Source organism: Coregonus lavaretus (genome assembly GCF_964263955.1).
Source record: "Coregonus lavaretus genome assembly, chromosome: 1".
Taxonomy (NCBI): Eukaryota; Metazoa; Chordata; class Actinopteri; order Salmoniformes; family Salmonidae; genus Coregonus; species Coregonus lavaretus.
The window spans coordinates 82,627,295-82,653,101 of NC_139988.1; the positions used below are offsets into that span (position 1 = coordinate 82,627,295).

A 25,807-nucleotide genomic window follows, 5' to 3' on the forward strand; every position below is an offset into this window, starting at 1 on the left:
GGGGAACCCGAATGCAAGCCATCCGTGCAACACAAGAGGAGACAATTGAGTTTGATATAGCTTCAAAAAAGGAATATATCAGACGTAAAACCAACATTATCAAAATAACTTTGTTACACAGTAAACACGGGACTTTGTGCAGTCGTTGACTGTCCTCTATCTGTCATTACTACAGGCAATTTAGCCCTGTTTATATTGTAAGGGAGGCCCAATCTGCTGCGGGAAGCGGACGCCTTCGGAGTGTTGTTGAGTGGTTCGGTCTTTTCGCGCACCAAGTAAGTGAGGCTGTTTTATGGTTTTGTATTCTATTACATTTGATGAAATATGCAGTGATTTTCAAACTACTTTAAACTTTCAAATCAATGTGAAAAGTGGATGTTCGTCAATATCTGTTGATACTAGCCTGAGCCAGATAGCTAACTAGCTAAGTAGCTAGTTCGTTACTTACCTAGCTAGCTAAATTGTTTTTTACTCACTTTCTAGCTACAACGCTCATGTGATGGTTAAATTATTATGTTCGTGTTAGCCAACTATTATTATATTAATGAACAACGCACACCATGGTCAACTTCTTGCAGATAATTGTTTGCGTTGGCGTTATTTAGCTAACGGTACCTAGCCATCGCACTGTCACACGACGTTAGTGGCTAAGTTAGTTAGCTAGCTAACGTCGTAACTAGCCAGCTAGCCATATGGGTCTGTTTTGGTTTATCAACACTGAATTAGTAGCTACCTAGGTCAATATCATGATATTATCGAGGCTAGTTAGCTAACGTTAACTTAGGGTGTCTAGCAGCAGTACATAAACTATTTTTTATTTTATTCAATAACGTCAGCTGATTGATTTAACTAGCTAACGGTATAGTGGCTAAGCTAATTGTGATGTATTGTTGCTAACGCTAGCTAGTTGTACACACATTGCGTTAGCCACATCCAGAGCAAGTTAAAGTGCTAATCGGAGCTAGGAAACTCTGAAAATTCCGACTGGCTAACTAGTTGTAGTTATACACGTCCCGTGTTCAACGAATCAGCTAGTCGGACATTTCCGAGTTTCCTAGTTCCGAATAGTATGTGAACCCTAACCTGATAATAAAGATAAGACTAACGCAAGGGTTCCGAAACTTTTACTGCACACAACTACACATTTAAACTAGAAAATGCAGGGGACCTCACTTGGAAACATTTGATTCCCTATTGAAAGCTGTGTGTTTATATTCACACAATTTTAGGTCCCGCAGGGTGTCTCAACACAATAATGACATGAAAGCGCATTCTAATAGTGTAAGGGGTCCTTAGTTGACACTAATAGGTTGTATTCTATACCCATTTGAAGATGAATGAGACAATTGGAAGCTGGGGACGATTAAGTGGCTAGATTGGGAATTTAGCCAGGACACTGGGGTTAACACCTCAACTCTTACCATAAGTGCCATGGGCTCTATAGTGACCACAGAGAGTCAGGACACCCGTTTAATGTACCATCCGAAAGAGGGCACCCTACACAGGGCAATGTCCCCAATCACTGCCCTGGGGCATTGGGATATTTGTTTTAGACCAGAGGAAAGAGTGCTTCCTACTGGCCCTCCAACACCACTTCCAGCAGCATCTGGTCTCCCATCCAGGGACCGACCAGGACCAACCCTGCTTAGCTTCAGAGGCAAGACATCAGTGGGATGCAGGGTAGTATGCTGCTTGGGGTCCTGACCCCAAGTTTGGGAACCACACTGCACTAACATTACAATAACGTAGTGGTGAAATGACAACTTCCTAATAACATTTGGGTGCTGATGAACTGAATCGCCAATAATGCAGATTTATTACATCAAAAATCAAAACATTACAGTAAAAGTAAACTTCAACCACAATATTGTGATTGCGTTGATGAGAAATGGCCTTTGATGACAGCAACTAATGCATTTTATATTTTGTATCCGTCACAGAGAATATGAAACAGATGCCACAATGACATCCAGATTTGGTAAAACCTACAGCCGTAAGAGCGGCGATGGATCATCATCATCCAAGTTTGATGAGGTCCTGTCCAACAAGAGAGCCACGCTCAGCACCAAATGGGGCGAGACGACATACAAGGCCAAGGTGAGCTCCAAGCGCCCGGGCCTGAAGAGTGAGGTGGCAGAGCAGCCCAAGAGGCCCAAACTCTCTGACGAGAGCTCTGAGGACCCCTTTGGCTTTGACAGCGATGAGGAGTCCAAGACGGTCACCTCTCGCTTCCCACAGGCCAAGGCCTCCCCAGCCAAGCCGGCAGCAGCAGAGCCGCCTCAGGCAGGGAGGCCAGGCTTCTGCCTGGAGTCGAGGAGCAGCCAGCAGAGCAGCCTTGTTCCCAGTAGAACTACCTCTAGCATGGGGAGTGACAGAAGCCAATTGAGGGTCACAGAGGACACAGCCAGGTTCTTCAACACCACCACTACAACAGGTAGGAGGAGCCTCATGTTGCAAAGTAGGACTACTACTAATCCATTGTAGGATCTAATCTTGGGCCAGAAGACCTTTGCTTCCAGGGGGTGTAAGGTTGAAGTGATCTATTGATTTCCCTCTGTCTTGCAATGTGGTGGACTCATTTGTTAAGATCAAATGTCGTGTGCCATGTCAGCCAACTTCAGTTATAATTATTGAAACAGTTATTTCCTGTAATTGATTTCAAGCAAATTGATTTTTAAGGTACCACATATTTTGATGGTCCTTAGTGATCCAATATAGTAATCCAATATAGTAAAAGCTGAGTAGGAAATAATAAATTAGGTATGATAGTGAGCTTACAAAAGGAAATGCTAAATTATTAAATTAGGATGCACTTGCAATTAGGCGTGTTAATTTCAGACCATATGATGTCATCCACCAATCTGATTTAGACAGCAGATTGTTAGCTGACCTTATGATTCAGATGAGTAGTCATTTCAATTGATCAGCAATTTACCACTTTGCAAACATCGTTGTAAGCTTTTGACTTTGGAAAACTTTGTGTAGCCCAAATCTTGGAACAGAAAAACATCTAATCTGGCAGTGTGTCTTTGGAGCGGGTTTCAACAGGCTGCCAGGAGTGAGTTTAGCTCACCCTCTGGAATGGAATAATGGGCACCAACTGTCAGCCTAGCAGGTGGCTCTTGTGGATTACACCCAAAGCACTCGCTGGGGAGATGCAAACCCATCAGAATTTACAGTCTGCATTATGTTGATGCGCTTCTCTAATATGAAACCGGTCCACTTGACGGGTGCAGCCTCGTTTTAGGAGGCCATCTCCTCTATGGCAGGTGGTTCTGATTGTATTCCGCATTGCTAAGCAGACACGCTGAATGTTATTTACTGCCGGAGGCAGCAACTTATTGCTCTAGTTATGGGCCCGTTTCAATGCAATGCTGCCTGCTGGTGTGTGCCCTTGTCCACCGCAAAAACAGTATCACATCATTTTACACCCCTCTATATGGCTGTATGCCCTCTGTGACTCTGTCATTCAAATCAGTGGCACTGGAAGTTGTTGTCTTTTAGACACTTAGAGAATGGGTTTGTTTGACACATTTCTGTAGGTATTGAAGTTGCAGGCTCAGGTATGGAACAATAGCCACATGCAAATCCTTTGTCATTCTAGTTGGTGTTAGTCACATGAGTCAATATTTTCCTAACTGTCAGTCTATGAAAACTGAATTGAAAGTAGTAGTCATTGGCACATTAAGCAACAGCACTGCCACATTCCTACACAAACCCAGGATATCCTCCAAAGCCCAGTGTTCACTTGTCCACCCGTAGAAACTCTCTGTACTTGTTTGGCTGGAGGAGAAATCAATATGAGCAGATCAGGGATTAAAGGAAACTTTTCAGAGCCAGACTGATGGTAATACTTATTGAGCCTCGTTTAAGGATTCGTCAAGCAAAGCATTCCTACCGGCCCTTTTTAATGTGGCTAATTATTGAAAAGCTTATTTGGACCTAAAAAATCGTTTGAACTCCAAGGTGCTCAGTGTTAGCGATGATGGTGTGATCGTCTTTGCGTTCAGAGTGTGCCCAGACAGGGAGAGGGTTGTCTCAAAATCCCTCCAAAGTACAGACTGCATAATAAACCAGGCCTGTTACGGCTCTGATTGAAATCTAATCAGGCATTTTCTCAGTCAGATGATTTCTCAAGTGCAAAGGATTTGAAAATAATGGAACATTCCCATAAAAAAAAAATTTTTAAACAGGGGGAAGTGTAATACAAAACCTGTTCTTCAACTGTCTTGGCATTCTCAGCAAAAACCACAACACCATGAATTAATGACAAAACCCAAGTTATTTTGAAGTAAAATGTAGAGAGATAGGATGTAGGCCTACTATCTCTCTTGTGATATGATCTTTCTCATTGATATGCTGAGCTCAGTTGAAGGGGTACTTAGAGCTCAGTTAAAGGGGTACTTGGGATTTTGGCATTGATGCCATTTATCTACTTCCCCAGAGTCAGATGAACTCGTGGATACCATTATTTATGTCACTGCTTTCGGTTTGAAGGAAGTTGCTAACTAGTGCTAGCGCAATTGCTAACTAGCATTAGTGCAATGACTGGAATTAATTGTGCTAACACTAGTTAGCATTGGCTCGTGAAACTACATCTAACTTTCAGGATTTTTTTTTGTGAGACAGCTTTTTAATGTTGTTTGCATGTGGTGCACATATCTGCACATATGTGACGTAGTATGCAATTTTCGAGGACCACTTTTGGCTTGTGAGTGCTACTTTCAGAACTACTGGCTAAAAAGTATACAAAAGTACAGGAGAATCTCTTTAATTCCCTTGGTTGAATAGCTTTGAATTCCATGGACGTTTTGGACTGAGGTGTCATAGCTCTTGTCAGTGATGAAGCGTCTATCTTATGCGACTGATTTTGGGATTTCGAGCCTTGGAAGGATGAGATTGGGAGTTGTCAAAAATTATCCTAGGGAGGAGACTGCCTAAGGCATGGATCATCAACCAGATTTAGCTGCTGGCCGCCAGTTGGGGAACCCTGGCCTAAGGTACATTCTGTGCACTATTACCTTAGTCATATAACCTAGCGAGCGTAAACATTCCTTAGGGAGGGGTATATACCAGAATCTGCTTGCCTGAATGCAAGTGGTTTGTAGCAGCCTATTGGAACTCAACTGCCAGTATAGTTGTTTAGCAAGTAATTACTGTCCCACCCAGCAGCTTTTAAAGTAAATAATTACAGGAGCCAGTGTTGTCAATGTCCACACTCTGTCATCACATGTAGGCTAACCCAGTCTCCTGATGTTGTGGTGACTTAGACCAACAGAGTTGGAGACATTTTCTGACTCAGCATTTTTTCAGCATTGTGCCAGTTTTACCAGGGTGTGCTGGTCCTCTTGCAGCCCTAGCACTTAGTTAACACTCTCTCATACATGGTTGTTGCCACCTTCCGCTGTGAAAATGGCGCCCATGCTGTAGTGTGGCAGGCAACAAGGTGGCTTTAGTTCATCTGCTGTATGCTACATCTCTGTCAGAGACAGTAACTGCCTAACACTTAAAGCTGCAATATGTAACTTTTGGGCGACTCAACCAAATTCGCGTAGAAATGTGAGTTATATATCTGTCATTCTCATTGAAAGCAAGTCTAAGCGGTAGATCTATTCTACAGTGCATTCGGAAAGTATTTAGACCCCTTTGTTCCACATTTTGTTACGTTACAGCCTTATTCTAAAATGGATTAAAAAAAAAAAAGATTCCTCATCAATCTACACACTACCCCATAATGACAATGTGAAAACAGGTTTTTAGAAATAAAAAACAGATACTATTCAGACCCTTTGCTATGAGACTCGAAATTGAGCTCCGGTGCGTCCTGTTTCCATTGATCATCCTTGAGATGTTTCTACAACTTGATTGGAGTCCACCTGTGTTAAATTCAATCGATTGGACATGATTTGGAAAGGCACACACCTGTCTATATAAGGTCCCACAGTTGACAGTGCATGTCAGAGCAAAAACCAAGCCATGAGGTCGTAGGAATTGTCCGTAGAGCACCGAGACAGGATTGTGTCGAGGCACAGATCTGGGGAAGGGTACCAAAAAATGTCTGCAGCATTGAAGGTCCTCAAGAACACAGCGGCCTCCATCATTCTTAAATGGAAGGAGTTTGGAACCACCAAGACTCTTCCTAGAACTGGCCGCCGGGCCAAACTGAGCAATCAGTGGAGAAGGGCCTTGGTCAGGGAGGTGACCAAGAACCCGATGGTCACTCTGACAGAGCTCCAGAGTTCCTCTGTGGAGATGGGAGACCCTTCCAGAAGGACAACCATCTCTGCAGCTCTCCACCAATCATGCCTTTATGGTAGTGTGGCCAGACGGAAGCCACTCCTCAGCAAAAGGCACATGGCAGCCCGCTTGGAGCTTGCCAAAAGGCACCTAAAGGACTCTCAAACCCTGAGAAACAAGATTCTCTGGTCTGATGAATGCCAAGCGTCACGTCTAGAGGAAACCTGGCACCATCCCTACGGTGAGGCGTGGTGGCAGCATCATGCTGTGGGGATGTTTTTCACCGGCAGGGACAGAGACTAGTCAGGATCGAGGGAAAGATGAACGGAGCAAAGTACAGAGATCCTTGATGAAAACCTGCTTCAGAGTGCTCAGGACCTCAGACTGGGGCGAAGGTTCAGCTTCCAACAGGAAATGACCCTAAGCACACAGCCAAGACAACGTAGGAGTGGCTTTGGGACAAGTCTTTGAATGTCCTTGAGTGGCCCAGCCAGAGCCCGGACTTGAACCAGATCAAACTTCTCTGGAGCGACGTGAAAATAGCTGTGCAGCGGCGCTCCCCATCCAACCTGACAGCGCTTGAGAGGATCTGCAGAGAAGAATGGGAGAAACTCCCAAAATAACGGTGTGCCATGCTTGTAGCGTCATACCCAAGAAGACGCGAGGCTGTAATCGCGGCCAAAGGTGCTTCAACAAAGTACTGAGTAAAGGGTCTGAATACTTACGTAAATAAGGTATTTCAGTTTTTAATTTTTAATACATTTGCAGACATTTCTATAAACCTGTTTTTGCTTTCTCATTATGGAGTATTGTGTGTAGGTTGAGACAAAAAAAATCAATTTAATCAATTTTAGAATAAGGCTGTAACATCAAAATGTGGAAAAAGTCAAGGGATCTAAATACTATCCGAATGCACTGTGTGCTATTTCTATTCTTCCTGTTAAGTTTAGTTTTTGCGTCTTTTACTTTCGTTTTTGTACACCAGCTTCAAACAGCTGAAAATATAATATTTGTTGTTATTTAAAATATATTTCACAGTGGTTTAGATGGTACAATGATTCTCTACACTGAGTGCTTGTTTTGTCACAAACTGAAATTAGGCAAACTATTCAAATTTTTGCAACCAGGAAATGGTGGCGCTATTTCGGCATATTGCACCTTTTAAAATGTGGTGCTAATACACTGCCTTTCCTCCCCCAGCCAAGCCAAGACAACCGAGCTGGTCCAGTGAGGGTGCGACTGCGGAGAAACACAGCTATTCATGGTACTGCAACGCCTCAGAAAGTGACAAGAAGCCTATCGCGCAGACCACCACCCTAAAGAGCGAGGCCAAGGACTCTTACGACAACTGGGACGCAGTGATGGGTCTGGGGCCCGCCTCTCCCACCCCAGAGCCCCCCAGAAGCCCCCCCTCGTCAATGTGGAGTGGCGAGTGGGGCTATGGTCTCGGTCTGGCCAGGCAAGACAAGACATCCCCAGAGCCTACTCCCAGTTACGATGTGGGCCTGGGGTACTTCGAGGTCCCCATCGAGCCCTCCGAGTCCCAGGACTACTCCCAGTCTCTCCTCAGGGTCAGCACCCACTGCCGGACCTACCGCCGGCCCAACAAAGGCAAGCAGGCCGGGGACTCTGACAGCACCACTAGTACCAGCACAGCCTTCAGTAGTGGGCCCGGATCTGGCCCACTCAAGACCAACAATACAGAGAACAGCAGCAAGCCGGCGGGCCGCGGGCGGACGAGAGACTTCACGGTGCTTCACCCGTCCTGCCTGTCGGTGTGTAACGTCACCATTCAGGACAGGGTCATGGAGGAATACACCCCCGCTGCCGCTGTGGCTACCCCCCTGACAGACTTGGGAGAGGCTGGCCGTCTGCAGAAGAAGACTGAACCAGCACCAGCCAAACCCACCAGGTGACCTACTGCTACCTACCTACCGCTATACTGGGATAATCACTGTTGTTGTTAGATTATGATGATGTTTGGGCTATTTCTGCTCCCTTCACTGACAGTCATAACAATGAGGTATGTTTCTCTCCCTCTGTTGATCAGACAAGGATAATAATCTACACGCTGCAGTATAGGCTATGCTCTCAAATGTGTTTTGGATTCTTCTATTTTGCTGATGAACACGCATCCTTGAATATCTCGCACCTGCTCAAAAGCCATTGGAGTGTAGGTTGTTCTAACTTCTCTCTCTCTCTCTCTCTCTCTGTTTCTCTCTACCAGGTTCAGACCCACTCAGAGCAAGACCAAGAAAGACACCAAGTTGGATTTCTTTGGCTTCGAGGAAAACGAGGCGGGCCGTGGTGCCACCCAGGAGGAGGGCAGTTCCGACCCTGTGGCATCCGGCAGCTCCAACTACAAGATCAAGTATTTTGGCTTCGACGATATGAGCGACAGCGACGAAGACGAGGGCTCCCAGGCCAAAGAGAGGAGGAAGGCTAAGAGGGCTGCCAAGGCTGCAGCCACAGCTTATGCAGCCTCCGCTGCTTCCATGGAGATGAGGGTGGACAGCCCCCTGTCCGGCAGCGAGGAGCTGGACAGTCAGACTAGCAGCCACACAGGTCAGGCACAGGGCCTCAGTCGAGGTCAGTACTACAACACACACACACACACACACACACACTCAGACCAGCATCAGTACAGGGCAGACTCAGGCAAGGTGAATTTCAAGAACATGGAGATCTCTATATACACACTTCTACTAAAGCCGGGTGTACACTACACGACTTTCAAAATCCTAACATCGCTGAGCCTCTCACATTAAACGACCGTCTTTCCTGTAGTTGTCTTGCCAACGTAGAGGTGCCCACTAAACGACGTGGCACAGACCGGGGTCACACACTACAAGATTCTTCACTTGTTTGTGAGGAATCTCGATACCACGCTGTCTCGCGAAAAACAAAGTGATTAGATTTAACCAATCTACGAGCTGTGCAGCAAAGTATCCTCATAAGCGTTCAGTCTGACATTCACGCTTGCCATATAGAGTTGAAATATCTAGCAAACATTTCGAATTGAATAACATTGCTCGTGCATTCCAGAGCTGTAACGATTTGACACTTTGGCTTTGGTTAGTACAAACGCATACTAGTAGTAGTCATCGCTCCAGCTTGAGTCTACACATTCTGGATGATGCGATACAACGTTATCATCTCACTGGCTTCTTCTCTGGTGAGCTCTCATTGGCTATTGCGGATCACCGTTCTCAAAACTTGTCGTTGCACATCTCACACTACAAGAGCATGGCAGATTTTGTGCTGATAAAATCAAACATGTTTGAAAATATTGGGACGTCTGGGACTGCTCAAAGACTAGATCGGTAGCCCTCAGATTTCGTCTCTGACCCGCTCACATTAAACGAGCGTCGGTGATGGCTGCGTGCCCCGAGTAGGCAACGACATGGGGATTTTGTCTCCGATCTCAAAAACTTGTCTGGGACAGCTACACTGAACAAAAATATAAACGCAATAAGTGTTGGTCCCATGTTTCATGAGCTGAAATAAAAGATCCCAGAAATGTTCCATAAGCACAAAAAGCTTATTTCTCTCAAATGTTGTGCACAAATCTGTTTACATCCCTTCTCCTTTGCCAAGATAATCCATTCCCCTGACAGGTGTGGCATATCAAGAAGCTGATTAAACAGCATGATCATTACACAGGTGCACCTTGTGTAAGGTGACAAAAGGCCACTCTAAAATTTGCAGTTTTGTCACAACACAATGCCACAGATGTTTCATGTTTTGAGGGAGCGTGCAATTGGCATGCTGACTGCAGGAATGTCCACCAGAGCTGCTGCCAGATAATTTAATGTAAATGTATTTACCATAAGCCGCCTCCAACGTCGTTTTAGAGAATTTAGCAGTATGTCCAACCGGCTTCACAACCGCAGACCCACATGTATGGTGTCGTGTGGGCGAGCGGTTTGCTGATGTCAACGTGAACAGACTGTCCCATGGTGGGGTTATGGTATGGGCAGGCATAAGCTACAGACAACGAACGCAATTGCATTTTATCAATGGCAATTTGAATGCACAGAGATACAGTGACGAGATCCTGAGGCCCATTGTCATGCCATTCATCTGCCACCATCACCTCATGTTTCAGCATGAAAATGCACGGCCCCATGTCGCAAGGATCTGTACACAATTTCTGGACGCTGAAAATGTCCCAGTTCTTCCATGGCCTGCATACTCACCAGACGTCACCCATTGATCATGTTTGGAATGCTCTGGATCGACGTGTACAGCAGCGTGTTCCAGTTCCCTCCAATGTCCAGCAACTTGGCACAGCCATTGAAGAGGAGTGGGACAACATTGCACAGGCCACAATCAACAGTCTGATCAACTCTATGCGATGGAGTTATCTCGCGCTGCATGTGGCAAATGGTGGTCACTCCAGATACTGACTGGTTTTCTGATCCACGCCCCTACCTTGTTTGAAGGTATTTATGACCAACAGATGCATATCTGTATTACCAGTTGTGAAATCCATTGATTAGGGCCTAATACATTTTTTTCAATTGACTGATTTCCAGTAAAATCTTTGAAATTGGTGCATGTTGCGTTTTATAGTTTTTTGTTCAGTATAAATCGTGGGCAAAATCATGTCATGTACACCCAGCTTAAGCTAACATATGGGTTTCTACTAAGCCAACATGAAATTGTTTTAAGAAGGTCATACCAATGATCATTTAGCTATTTGATTTGAAATTTTAGGACCCCTGTAATTATAAAAGTATGTATATATATATATATATATATGTGTGTGTATATATATATATATATATATATATATATATATATATATATATATATATATATAGAAAAGTTATTTGATGAAACATTGAATTTAGCCTTACTGCTATTAGCCCATAGAAACACATTGAATAACAGCTTCATACATGGATAAACAGTCACAAAAAAACCCATAAGGAAGTTCGTTCTGAAGTGTCTGTCCTATATCTGAGGGATATATATATTTTTTAACCCCTTATTTTAGGCACTAAACTATCTCCATATATACTTCCATTCATTTTTTAAACTGGTACCCAGCTACCTTTATACTAGTCTTGAGAGGCTTGTGGGCATCCTAGAGCAAAACAACCGACATGTATGTGTTCATGCGAGACTCGCCTTTCCATAGAGGGGTCATATTAGTGTGTAGCCCAAACTGTTCGGACGCTACAGACAGTTCGCAAATCATCTGTACCGACTTCAGGGCGAGTGCAGTGGATTGAGACGCAGCCCCTCTAAAAAATAAAACATGTCTCTAGCTTAAACTGAAGGATTGATTTGTTATGATGCTAATTAGATTTCTGCGGGGCGCGAATATCAACTCTTGAGGGTTAACCCTAATTACCCCTGTAAGTCGCTCTGTATAAGAGTGTCTGTCTGCTAAATGACTAAAATGTAAATCTATTATACTCAAATCATTTAGGCTAATAATGACTTGGTCACAGAGATCTTATAATTCACGATAGGATTCTATATTTAATTCTATGGACTTGGTAATGAACAGTGATGTTCCTGTCCTAATCTAACACACGTCTTACTTTGGCATGTCCCCTGTAGATGTGATGGACTTCCCAGAGGACAACTCTGCCTCTGTGGGCCTAGAGATGCCCAGGAGACCTCAGGCAAAACAGGTGGAGAAGTCCAAGGAGAGCAGGGAGACCAATAGGAAGATCTTCAGTGGCCCCAAAAAGGTAAGAAGTGTTCTATGGCAACTCTCCCTGCACTCAAGTCCAGGATCGTGTTCATCAGGCCACAGCGGCACATCTCAGCGAAACGTTTTGCAACGGAAAACAGAAAAGAGCGCTTTTCATTGGACAAGGTCAGGTAGTCCCCTCCCTGTTTCAGTCCGTTTTGGTGGCCAATGAACTAGACCCAGAACGTTCATCAGAGAATGAGTAGACTACGCTCTGTATGTGCTGCAGAGATGCCAAAATGGCTTGTTATTTGTATGTGGATGGAGGGATGACAGCTGCCATTGACGGTCTCTGGTCCTAGGTTCCAATAGGTGCGAACTCATTGAACTGGAGATGCATACCCAGCAACACTCATTCTCTTTTTTTATTTATCCAGAGAACCAGTAATGCCCTATCTCCAATTGCTTAGATGGACTTCATCTGTAAGTGCTCCGTTATTGGTCTTTAAGAGCAAGGCCCTGCTTAGAATGGGATGTGAAATCTTATTGTGAGAAAATCAGACACGTTATATATGTTGAGGTTGTTAAATACAGGTTATAGGTCATACAATGTTTCATATAGTCATTTGTAAAGGCAACTTGCACATTTTAGGGGTATTCTCATAAGTCAGTCTTTGCATTTGGGTACTACAAACCTGTAGAGTGCGAAGGTGCCTTCCAAGTCTTTGGAGGTGTTTTCTGCTCAGAGATTCCTCATCCATAGCCCTGTAATGTACTCCATGCAGGTAACATTATTAAAAGCGCTGAACTCATTAAAAAAAAACAATAGCCCTCCAAAAGGATCGGGGTATTCATGAGTCGTCAAAAGGCAGCGATTTCTATTGCGACTGGCCCAACTGTAGGGGTAGTGAAGTGGCACTCTGGCGCATGCAACTTACATGGACTAGTCCCGAATTGCACACTATTCCTTATATAGTGCGCTACTGTTGACCAGGGCCCCGTAGTGCACTATGTCGGTATTAGAGTGCTATTTGGGGCACAGCCTGTAACTAACCCTTACAGAAACCAATTTGAATTGGATGCATAACAATATATCTTCTTCTCATGCAGTTTGCTTACAAATTGCAGAAGAAATGCTGCTGTTTTCCATAATAATACCTACAATTCCATCTTTTTCATTCTATTATTCATTCTCCATAACCAGTTGTGCTTGATGCATTATTTGTGTATGTATGTTCTGGGCCTCTGTATTTGTCACTTTAAATGTATGCCAAACAACAATCAATAATTGTAAAGGATGACTTCTAACAATTTCCACTGACAATCTTACAAAAACACATTTCCTTTAAGAACAGTGCAGATGCGAAGATTGGTAACAGAATAACAGTTTGTGCTGGTTGTGCCGTCATTCTGTTACCAAACTTCGCATCTGCACTGTTCTGAAAGGAAATGTGTTTTTGTCAAATTTTCAGTCGGCCTTGTACATAGTTTGGTTTGTTTAACTTTGCAATCATTGTTTTTTGTTTGGCATACATATTAAAGCGAATAATCTGAGTCTCCTCATAATTCTGTTACCGTGGAGTTGCCAATCTGTTGATGTCGGCTGTCAGATGTTAGAGGTTGATTTAATCGCCACCATCATTATCATGTCGTCTCTGACTAATTCATGTCAGGTCTGTATATGGGCAGCTAGCTCTGCTCTAGTCTGGACGAGTGGACGTGGCTGAACAGCGAGTGTGTTGTGTTTATTGAGTAGCTCTCTCTTGCTCTCTGTCAGGCTGGTGAGTGTTATGTCTGCAGCCTGTGGACAGGCCAAGGCCCTTTGCTCCCCTCTGTTCACAGTACACCCCTAGACTCAGAGCCTGGCTGGCTCTCCTACATTAATCATGGATATATGATACATCTACCGACTCTCTCTCTCACTTCGCCCACACTCTTCTCTCTCTGTGTCAGTCCATCTTCCTTACTCTGTCCTCCAGCTAACCTTTTTTTCTCTCTCTTTCTCTCCCTGGTGGTTGTCCTCAGGCAGTGATTTGGCCCATATCTCTCCTAAAAGTCTTCCTATTATTGCTTTATAGATTCTTCTAGGATTCCTCCTCCTGTCTTCGATCTGTTATTGTGTCCTGTTCTGCTGAACCAACATCTCTTCCTATTGTTTGTTTATGTGTCTGTTGCCTAAGGAGAGACCTATGGCTCCTGCTTTCTCTTGGATTGGGTTTGAGCTCCAATGTTTGGGCCAAGATGGGTGTTGGGCATTTTTCACGCGCAACAGTTGAACCCGAGAGCTTGTGTGCTCTGATTGAGCCGAGAGTGTAAGCGATAAATGATTTGGCAGGCCAGGAGTCGGTAACAGTATGCGTGTTGGTTGGGCGGGTGGCGGTGCAGTGGATAAATGAGTCCGGCCTGCTTAAAGCAGCAGCGTTGGATTGCAGGAAGACTGAGCATTTTTTTACCTGCCTTGAGAGACATTCTCCCCACGCGGGTTTAACATCGTGGGCGTTTATGACGGTTGGTAATGACTCATTTCAGACGGTTAAAAATAAATTAGAATCAGGGTTCTCCCCAAAGAATGGAACCTCCATTTTCTCTAGATTGCAGGAAATGGCAGTTACGCCATACTCGGCATATCACCTTGTTAAAATATCCTGCAGAGAACCCTAAGAATGAGCCACAGGTTATTTATAGTGTCAAGCCCAATTCTCTCCTCGGTAGAGATGCACAGGTGTTTAAAGGCCCCGCATTCCCCTCCCCACGCCTCTTCATAATCATTCTCACTCTGGCTTAATGACTCCAGCGGCTCACCGACAGCGTGGTGTAGAAGACTTTATACGGTAGAGAAAGGGGTAAACATCTCATCAGATACCCTGCTGGTGTTATTGTGAACATTACAAATGGCACCCTATTCCCTATATATGAAGTATACTAGGGGCCCTGGTCAAAGGTAGGTTGCCATGTGGGATTCATCCATAGTAATACCCTCTGTCTGTTTCCACACGTTCTGTGATTGTCTGTCTTGGAACAGAACTGGTTTACAGGGTTGGGTTGGCTGATGGCTGGCAGGACCGTGAAGTGGGTTTTAATTCATGGAAAACACTTCCCTGTTTTCTTTCACAGCTTTGTTTGGGCATTTAAATCTGAGGCTCATTTGAGATTTAATGGCATTTTCGCGTGTGTGACGGTGTAGATGTGAGTCATAAAAGTATGTTTCCATGTGGGCAATTCCATGATAATGGAGTTACTGTAAGCTGGGACCAATTTTTCACTTAAATGTGTGCTAACCAAAAACGAGTAATTTCAAAGTTTAACAAAGCATACAACTATATGCACAAAGACTACTTTGAACAATTTACACAGTAAATAAAAACGTTGTATCTTCACAGTTCTTTCTGTAAATGTTTTTGTAAAATATTAAGTGGAAATTGTTAAAAGTAGTCCTTGTTCTATGGTTTCTTAAACTTTGATTTCAATGGTTTTTGTTTGGTATACATTTTTAAAGTGACAAATCTGATTTTCAGCATATTTCCGTTATCATGGAATTGCCCGTGTCTCATAAGGCCAGAGCAGGGATGCTGTTACCGTCTTGAGGGGTCCTGGACCACAACAGCTGATTGCTGGTTGAGTGGTTTAGTTGAACCTCGCCTACAGCTGGAACTGACAGCTCCTCAGTCTTCTGCTTAGTGTCAGTGTGTGTGTCGGTGTGTGTGTGTGTCTCGGTGTGTGTGTGTGTCTGTCTTGGTGTGTGTCTCGGTGTGCGTGTCTGTCTCGTGTGTGTGTCTCTGTGTGTGATTTGGCTACTTGCACTCGTCTCAGATTTATGAAGAGGGCCTTGGGCAAACATGTCTTAACTTGGCAGTGTTGGAAAGGGGAACTCAAGTAGTGTATTTGGTATTCATTTCCTTCTGTCTGACCTTCTCATGTTTGTGTGTGTGTGTGCATGACAGATAAGTGCCCATGTTTACAGAAAATGCCTTTCGTCACAAGAGCTCACACTCCCATGGGGGTGGGTGTCGAATCTTCCTGTCTGTGTCCACTTGATTAGGTTAGGATCATGGTTAAGAAGACTAGAGGGCCTAAATGAAAGTTGAGGTACTCTTGGTTCGTTATTTCCTGCAGTGCTCTGTCCTGAGCCAACAATGTTTGTTCGCTCTTGCTAGTATTCTTTTTCTTTGATTCATTATTAATATCCCATCAACAGGCTGAGCCAATAGGCTCCCTTTAAGCAGAGAGGAGCCAAGGTTTGTGTCACTGTGTGTGTGTTCACAGCGCTGGCTGTTGTCTTCAGTCAGTCCTGCTGTTTGAGGAGTCCTGGCTGCCTCTGGTGGTTTAATAGGCATTCATTTAGTCTCTCTCTCTCTCTCTCCCCGTCTCTCCCCGGGGCTTGTTTGTTACAGGAACCAACAAAGGCCAATGTCTTCTATCCAATCCACTCTCTGTATCGTCTCACTCTACTACAGGGTTTCCCAAACTAGGGCTTGCGATGTGGGGTTGCCTGATTTGAAAATGGGGTCGCGAGAGACAAGTTGCCCATGGCTCATAGAACCGGGTAGCCGCTCAATGCGATTTCTGTTGTCTTCCTACAAATGTGGCTCTATCCTTTGAACGGTTTATGCTACAACATCTTATGACCCCATCACTGAAAGATAAGACTCTCAGGAACGCGTACATACATAATGCTTCCCTCTACTATACCCACAAGCCGTTAGAACTGGGTGGACAAGACCAGGCACTAAATCAGGCTGGGGGGAGAAGAACATAAATTATGTTCTTTTCTACACAGAAGATCATAAAGTCAACCCCACATTTACATGGTGGGGTCACAAAGAAATGTTTGCTATTGCTATTACATTTTAGCAGATGCTCTTATCCAGAGTGACTTACAGGAGCAATTAGGGTTAAGTGCCTTGCTCAAGGGCACATCGACAGATTTTTCACCTAGTCGGCTCGGGGATTAGAACCAGCGACCTTTCGGTTACTGGCACAACGCTCTTAACCAAATGTTGATATCAAAATGGGGTCCCAGGCCAACAAAGTTTGGGAATCGCTGCCCTACTTTGATTTATCTTCCAAGACACTGAGAATTCCCAGTATCAGAAATCACCTCGAATTCGGAGCAATTGACTACACTTTGAATTGGCTTGGTTGTTTTTAAACACAGTATACTGTTGCAGTTTGGTTGGCGTGTGTGTTGATCAATGATTCTCATTTGACGTGTTCTAAGTAACACTGTTCTAGCAGGAAGGGCTGAACTGTGTGATGGAATGTGAAGTAACCTGATGGACTTACCTCATGTTTTCCTGTTCCCCCTGCAGTCTCCCACTAAAGCTGTGTACAATGCCAGACACTGGAACAGAGAGCCAGAGGAGCTGCCGCCGCCACCTGTACCCCGTTCAACCACTGCACCCGTAAGTAACCCCCGAAATCACCACCCTAGTTATGGGTGTCACCCACCACCCCCCACCCAAATACTAGCCCTGGCTCTCCGATCAGCCTGCCTACCCAGCTAGCTAGAGGTGTGAGATTTCTGCAGCTGGTGAAAGCTGCACCACAAACTGTTCTCATTCTGTAGGTAGGCAATGGCTCTCACTCTCTCTCTGCTCAAGCAACATGGCTGATTCAGTCCCATGCAAACGGGACAGTGTAAACTCTAATGCAATTTTCCATACCCTCGAGCCCTAACTTCCTTAAGAAACTCCCTTTCCATCCTCACTCACACCCTCCCTCCACCACCAAGGATGCTCCGATTGGTCTCTTCACTGTGGTTTACCCCATTATGGCCACTCTACTCCACGTTGTGTTCCAAATGGCAGCCTATTCTCTTTTTATAGTGCACTAGGGTGCCATTTGGTATAAACCCTGCGTCTGATTCATTTTCCAAATGTCATTAGATGCATGTGTGGCACCTTGCCATTCTTGAAATTCATTAGCCTTTTAAAAAATGCATCACAGCTCTGAATGCTCCTGCGTCTTAGTGATAATGTTAGTACGGCTCTGAACGCTCCTCCGTCTTAGTGATAATCTTAGTATGGCTCTGAACGCTCCTGCGTCTTAGTGATAATGTTAGTACGGCTCTGAACGCTCCTGCGTCTTAGTGATAATGTTAGTACGGCTCTGAACGCTCCTGCGTCTTAGTGATAATGTTAGTACGGCTCTGAACACTCCTGCGTCTTAGTGATAATGTTAGTACGGCTCTGAACGCTCCTGCGTCTTAGTGATAATGTTAGTATGGCTCTGAACGCTCCTGCGTCTTAGTGATAATGTTAGTACGGCTCTGAACGCTCCTGCGTCTTACCGATAATGTTAGCCATGTATTACAGCGCCCTATAAGTCCCTCATCCCTTGCCCTCCCTCGGACTGCTAGAAGAGACTCAGAGCCTGTGTGTGCTGTGAAACTGAGAGAGTGTTTTTACTGGGCCTTATCTGGCCTTATGTAAGGGGCAGGAGGCCGTTGGCTGGTGTTCAACAGCATGAATCAGCAGGGCCGTGTACTGAGCTGAGAGCAGGTGGCTGTGTGGTTCTGCTTGTCTCCCTCTGACCCACTCTCTACTTCGGCCCTTCCCCTCTCTCCCTCCTCCTCCTCTCTTTCTTCCTCTCTTTCTTCTCTTTCTCCTTTTCCTCTGATTCTGCCTCTCCCCCCTTTCTCTCTGCCTTTCTCTCTCTCACTCACACCTTCCTTCCTTCCTTCCTTCCTTCCTTCCTTCCTTCCTTCCTTCCTTCCTTCCTTCCTTCCTTCCTTCCTTCCTTCCTTCCTTCCTTCCTTCCTTCCTTCCTTCCTTCCTTCCTTCCTTCCTTCCTTCCTTCCTTACCCCCTCTCTCTCTAACAGGCCAGCCAGTCGAGCGGGAGCAGCAAGGACTCGTCTAACTCTCACAAAGACGACGGGCTGTTCAAGGCGCCGCCATGCCCGCCTCCCAAAGTCATCAAGTCTGTGTCGTTCCCCACCGAGCCCTACCAGGACATCGTCACTGCACTGAAATGTAGGAAAGAGCACAAGGAGGTGAGCTTCAACACAACAACATTCTCTGTTCTACCTGGCAACCCATCACTGTGTCTGGAACTCGGTATCTATAAAGCACAGCCTATAAGAACACTAGAAATTGTCCTGGGGCAGTATCAAGCATCTGAGGAAACATGCTGATCTAGGATCAGTTTTGCCTTCCAGATCATAATGAATAAGGTTGATATGGACAGGGGGACCTGATCCTTGATCACTTTATGAATATTACCCTGGTTTACAATGTTGAAAATGGATTTAAACAAAAGCTCCAATTCATGGATGATCAATCGGTTTACCCCTGTAAATCATCTTATTTAGAAATAGTCTTGAAACGAATCAGTGAATTCTGAGGCTGTGTGTTGATTTCTCTACATACCTCCTATAAGACCATACTGCAAGATCCCTGAATCCCTAAACAGTTAACCATCTGTAGTTATTTATCTTATTACATTGGTATCTTGCATGCTAAGCAGTGTTCGCTCCGCTAGGAACTGCAGTGTGGGCAGTCTCACAGGCAGCAGCAGCATAATGGGCATCCCACATTTTTAAATTCCACCTGCAGTTTCATTTGCTGTCTTGTTTGTGGTCTTGGCTCCCGACCAACAAGGCAAGCGGCGGGTGCATAGCTCTCATGCTGAGAATAGCAGGACTGAGCTCTACAGCTTGATCTAGTGTCTGCATCATCCCTGTACCACACTTGCAGCGACTCCACCCACTACTACACCCCCACATCAGAATTTGTCATTAGCATGCTAACAATTGAAGCGTGTTGCGTAGGTATTTAGGGATATGTGTTACGCAATTAGAACGTGTGAGAAATATGGTGATGATGGCGTGGATCCTTTGTCTTTTCTTACACAATATCAAGGGGACTTGAGCAACGTCTGAAATCGCACCCTGTACTAAGTAATGCACGACTTTTGACCAGAGCCCTATCCACTTTAATAGTGAATAGGGTGCAATTTGGGACGCAGCCCATGTGATTGAATGAACCCAACAAGCGTTAACATGCTGTCAACTCTTTGCTCCAGCTATACACAGTAGTCCAGCATGTCAAGCACTTCAACGACGTGGTGGAGTTTGGAGAGAACCAGGAGTTCACCGATGACTTTGAGTACCTGGCCACCGGCCTGAAGAGTGGCCAGCCCCTCAACACACGCTGCCTTAGGTAAGACTAGCTGCCGCTAACCGCCCTAACCACTGATACAGGGTCAGATTCTTTGTCATCTCCATTACGGTTAAGGTAATGATTCAGGGCAGTTAAGAGCACGGTTTACCTCGAGCAGCCCATGCACCACTGCCATTCCTATCAGGCGATAGCAGACAATACGATGCTCTAGCAGAGGCAGTGACCCTCTTCTCTGTTCAATTCAATTAGACTGTATTTATCTGTCCTCTCCTGCAGTGTCATTAGCCTGGCCACCAGGTGTGCCATGCCCAGCTTCAGAATGCATCTGAGGGCCAGGGGAAAGGTGGCCCAGGTCTTCAAGACACTCAACGACGCCCCACAGCACCCGGTAAGTTAAGTTCCCTGCTCTCCTCCAGAGACTGTGGCTGACTTGAATTGGTTTCTGTCAGATCCGTGGAGAAGCTCAGTCCTTTAACTGGAGCCTGCCAAGTGACAAATGGTTTTAGCGCTTAGTAACAACCTGCGTTAGTGACACTACTTTTAAAAAGTCAGGATATCAGGTTTACATATCCTTTCTTTCCTCCTTCTCCCGTCCCATTTTCATCCATCCCCTCCCTCCAGAACCTGTCCCTGTGCACGGCCAGTTTGATGTACATCCTGAGCCGAGACAGACTCAACATGGACCTGGACCGGGCCAGTCTAGATCTGATGATCCGCCTGCTGGAGCTGGATGGGGACCACTCGGTGGCCAAGGACGACCAGCTCACCACCAAGGAGATTTCAAAGGTCAAGGAGAAGATCCGCAAGCTGTGCGACACAGTGCACAACAAGCACCTGGATCTGGAGAACATCACGGTACTGGTCTCCCCTAGAGATAGTCCTTCTTGTGTCATATTCATATGCAGCTACAAATATTTTGCAATGGAAAACTAAAATGTGTTGTTTCCTATTGGACATGTTCAGGTGGTCCCTCCATGTTTCAGTCCGTTCTTTTTCTGTTTGGTTCCCTAATGAAGATGGCCCTGGTTTTTGCTTAGAGGATGGAGACTAGCTGCAACTCTCTTTCCTCCTCTGTCTCTAGCATTTGCACTGTAGAGCCAATCGAAATAATGTATTTGAATTGGGACTGGCAAACTGCACAGAATTAAACAGTTTGATATGACCAATTTGGACGTCTGATGATGTGATGACAGGGCCTTTTGATGTCTGGCTTTGAGCCTTTTTTTCTCCCATTCCCTCTATAAATATCCTCTCCGCTGATGTTCTAGTCGACATCCCAAATGGCACCCTATTCCCTATATAGTGCACTACTTTTCACCAGGGTATGTAGGGAATAGGGTGCCATTTGGGATGTAGCCCTGTTCTTCACAGAGCGCAGACTGACCATTCGCCTCAAGGCCTCCCAACTTATTTTCATTCATTTAAGCACTCTTTATATTTCTGACTGTTCGCTTCCATGTTGAATTAATCATTAGAGAATCCGATTTTGAAAGTTGGGTTGAAAAACGAAACATTCTCTTATCGTTTGATCTCAACAGTTTACTTTAAAATATTTTAATAATAGAGATGAAAGTGTTAGAAAGTTTCTATCTATCGACAATGTAATTAGAGAAGGCAGTATTGTTGTGGTTGGACTCAAACGCCACCTGCATGCAAACTAGCTTCTCCTGACTCCATCACTGGAAGGAAGGAAATCATATTTTTGTTCCAGTTCCTCCCCCCGTTATCGTCTGTCATAGTTGGCCTCTTTGAATCACAATACACAGTCAGTATTGTCCATTTATACCCTGTATGTGTGATGTAAATGTGTTTTCATTACTCCCTGTGTGTTTGTGTGTGTGTGCAGACGGGGCATTTAGCCATGGAGACCTTGTTATCGCTGACCTCCAAGCGGGCCGGGGACTGGTTTAAAGAGGAGCTAAGGCTTCTGGGAGGCCTGGACCACATAGTGGATAAAGGTGAGCTAGACCTACACCACATTACCCTAACACTGTGGGGTCTGTGTCCAGGCTAAACACCCCGAAAGGGTTGTTCGGTTGATCCTAGGAGCTGACTATTCAATTGCATTCAAAATGCTTTGTTGGTATGACAAAACATGCATTCGTATTGAGTGTTATTAGTATATTATGTGCAATACATTTTCATTGTGTTTGTCTGAGTACAGACAGCCCTGATGAAGCTCACTCATTACTACCTTTGGGGAAATCAAGGAGAGACCAAATGGTGGAATCGTTATGTGCCAGTATACTAATGTTCAATATGGCATTGGATGAAGCTCAATGTTAAATTCAAATCTCCCTACCATCATATCTAAGCTAATATGACACCAATGTCGATGAACATTTGCTAGTCAATTTAATTGGAGGTACACAACACACTCCCCGCCTCTCGTCATGAGCCATCTGGCCCTTACCAACAACCATATATCTGATTTTTAACAGTCGTTAGAAACTGAGTATTTTCTGCGCTCACCTAGCTCAAATTCTAGACGTCAGATTAAAACGAGACTATAGCGTCCATAAAGTGACAATTTGCACTTAAAGAAATGTTGGATTGACTTTGTTTGTATGTGCAACAGTTTTTATTTAAATTTATAATTTATCGCTCACGTGCTCATTTCTGTCAATTTTTAAGAACCAACAATGTGCTAACTTTTTGTAGCATTTCTGACAATGCTAACATTTTCTGCCGAATCTGAGTTCTTAAACCGGACCAAAGCACTTGGGTTGCGCAGCAACAGCGCTATTAGCTTGCTAACACCAGTCGGATGAGAGGCAAGCTACAAGTACAGGAAGCTAGCTATGGAATATATACAGTACCCGTCAAAGGTTTGGACATACCTACTAATTCCAGGATTTTTCTTTATTTTTACTATTTTCTACGTTGTCGATTAATAGTGAAGACATCAAAACTATGACATAACACATGGAATCATGTAGTAACCCAAAAAGTGTTAAACAAATCAAAATATATTATATTTGATTTTGTTCAAATAGCCACCCTTTGCCTTGATGACAGCTTTGCACACTCCTGGCATTCTCTCAACCAGCTTCATGAGGTAGTCACCTGGGATGCATTTAAATTAACAGGCGTGCCTTGCTAAAAGTTAATTTCTTTCCTCCTTAATGTGTTTGAGCCAATCAGTTGTGTTGTGACAAGGTAGGGGTGGTATACAGAAGATAGCCCTATTATGGCAAGAACAGCTCAAATAAGCAAAGAGAAATGACAGTCAATCATTACTTTAAGACATGAAGGTCAGTCAATCCGGGAACATTTCAAGAACTTTGAACATTTTCTTCAAGTGCGGTGCTATGATGAAACTGGCTCTCATGAGGACTGCCACAGGAAAGGAAGACCCATAGTTACCTCTGCTATAGAGGATAAGTTCATTAGAGTTAACTGCACCTCAGATTGCAGCCCAAATAAATGCGTCAGAGTTCAAGTAACAGACATCTCAACATCAACTGTTCAAAATCAAATCAAATTTATTGGTCACATACACATGGTTAGCAGATGTTATTGCGAGTGTAGCGAAATGCTTGTGCTTCTAGTTCCGACAGTGCAGCAATAGCTAGCAAGTAATATCTAACAGTTCCACAACAAAAACCTAATACATAAAAATCTAAGTAAAGGAATGGAATAAGAATATATAAATATATGGATGAGCAATGTCATTATCAGAGGACTGCGTGAATCAGGCCTTCATGGTCGAATTGCTGCAACGAATCCACTACTAAACGACACCAATAGGAAAAAGAGACTTGCTTGGGTCAAGAAACATGAGCAATGGACATTAGACCGTTGGAAATCTGTCCTTTTGGTCTGATGAGTCCAAATTTGAGATTTTTGGTTCCAACCGCTGTGTCTTTGTGAGATGCAGAGTAGGTGAACGGATGACCTCCGCATGTGTGGTTCCCACCGTGAAGCAAGGAGGAGGAGGTGTGATGGTGTGGGGGTGCTTTGCTGGTGACACTGTCTGTGATTTATTTAGAATTCAAGGCACACTTAACCAGCATGGCTACCACAGCATTCTGCAGCGATACGCCATGCCATCTGGTTTGCGCTTAGTGGGACTATCATTTATTTTTCAGCAGGACAATAACCCAAAACACACCTCCAGGCTGTGTGAGGGCTATTTGACCAAGAAGGAGAGTGATGGAGTGCTGCATCAGATGACCTGGCCTCCACAATTACCCGACCTCAACCCAATTGAGATGGTTTGGGATGAGTTAGACCGTAGAGTGAAGGAAAAGCAGCCAACAAGTGCTCAGCATATGTGGGAACTCCTTCAAGACTGTTGGAAAAGCATTCCTCATGAAGCTGGTTGAGAGAATGCCAAGAGTGTGCAAAGCTGTCATCAAGGCCTAGGGTGGCTATCTGAAGAATCTAAAAATCTATTTTGATTTGTTTAACACTTTTTTGGTTACTACATGATTCCATATATGTTATTTCATAGTTTTGATGTCTTCACTATTATTCTACAATGTAGAAAATAGTCTTGAAGGAAAATAATACAAATAAAGAAAAACCCTTGAATGAGTAGGTGTGTCAACTTTTGACTGGTACTGATATATATATATATATATATATATAAAATTTAGCTATGGAAGGGTTTTCACATGGCTGAAGGTATCTATGTAAACTGTTGGTCTTGAATCTTGCATGTAATCAAAGCACAAACACGAATAAGATGGCGAATATCCTTGGCTGCTATTGCCAGTTAGCTAGCCAACTAACATTAGCGGTAACGTTAGCTAGCTACAAGCCAACAAGGCTCTAACGTTAGCTGTTTGTTGACAATGTCCCACACTCTTCCACAAAGCACAGCTAGCTAACTAAGTAAAGTTCATAGTCAACACCAAACTTTGGGAAACTGCCACGCTGCTAATGTATAATACATGCAATGGTCATTGCTCATCTAACGTTAGCTAACGTTACTCCATACACTAGTCAATATGTCTTGCTTACCAATGTAGCTAGCTAATGTTCCAGCCCTTACCTTATGCATTGATTCAGTATACTCCCTCTGTCAATGCAATTTTCTTATTGTCATTATAATCCACATTTTGCGCTGACTGATTATAAGTGTCAAGTTACTTTTCAATGTATTCCCTAAAACCTGAAGTTGCCATCCAAGTAAAAAGTAGCCAGGAGGTGCGGGTGCAACCCAGGTTAAACAACACCAACATCATTGCTTGCTTGCGTGACCTTTGCGCAGTCAAAAGAAGACGCCATGCTTGCTAACTTGGTTAGCTATGTGACTGTTTTCAACACAACTGTTTTTAGCCTCTCTTTTTGTATACCAAGCAAGAGAAATACATTTTCAATCAGTACTGAGTAAATGAACAACAAAAACAGTGTGCAACAAAAGCTTCCTGTCATCATCACTGTCCATTTTTTAATAGTTTCAAGATAAGCTATGAACCCTATCATGAACACGTTAACGTCACCGAGATCTGAAGGTCCTGGGTTTGCCTCTTGGAGGAGACATTTTGACCATTTCTCTTTCGTGTATAGTTTTGACACCCCCCTCCCAACACACACACACACACACACACACACACCGGCGCACGCACGGTCTGTGCTTATTTTCACTTATTAGGTGGCTCTTTTTAAAAGAGCATCGTTGAGTGGCAATAGACGGGGAGTGTGTGTGTGTGTGTGTGTGTGTGTGTGTGTGTGTGTGTGTGTGTGTGTGTGTGTGTGTGTGTGTGTGTGTGCGCGCTACTGCGCGTGTCTTGCTACTACAGAGGAGAGAACGGTGGAGACCAACAGTTTGAGACCGTTTGAATCTCAAGC

General features: G+C 44.3%; 1 protein-coding gene across 2 annotated transcripts in view; it reads left to right on the top strand.

Moving 5' to 3' along the window:
• The window catches only part of LOC311129839 (wings apart-like protein homolog), a 51,441-nt gene continuing 25,634 nt past the window's right edge, over positions 1-25,807 (top strand). The window contains exons 1-11 of one of the 2 annotated variants that reach the window (XM_084162334.1): positions 1-275; positions 1,941-2,434; positions 7,438-8,149; positions 8,465-8,802; positions 11,812-11,945; positions 17,197-17,289; positions 18,709-18,879; positions 19,911-20,047; positions 20,285-20,396; positions 20,630-20,863; positions 21,855-21,966. In XM_084162334.1, coding sequence (XP_084018460.1) covers positions 1,963-2,434; positions 7,438-8,149; positions 8,465-8,802; positions 11,812-11,945; positions 17,197-17,289; positions 18,709-18,879; positions 19,911-20,047; positions 20,285-20,396; positions 20,630-20,863; positions 21,855-21,966 — 2,515 coding nt within the window. In that variant the 5' untranslated portion in view covers positions 1-275; positions 1,941-1,962. Of the gene's footprint in view, positions 276-1,940; positions 2,435-7,437; positions 8,150-8,464; positions 8,827-11,811; positions 11,946-17,196; positions 17,290-18,708; positions 18,880-19,910; positions 20,048-20,284; positions 20,397-20,629; positions 20,864-21,854; positions 21,967-25,807 lie in introns of both variants that reach the window. The other variant, XM_084162333.1, reaches the window with a different exon arrangement.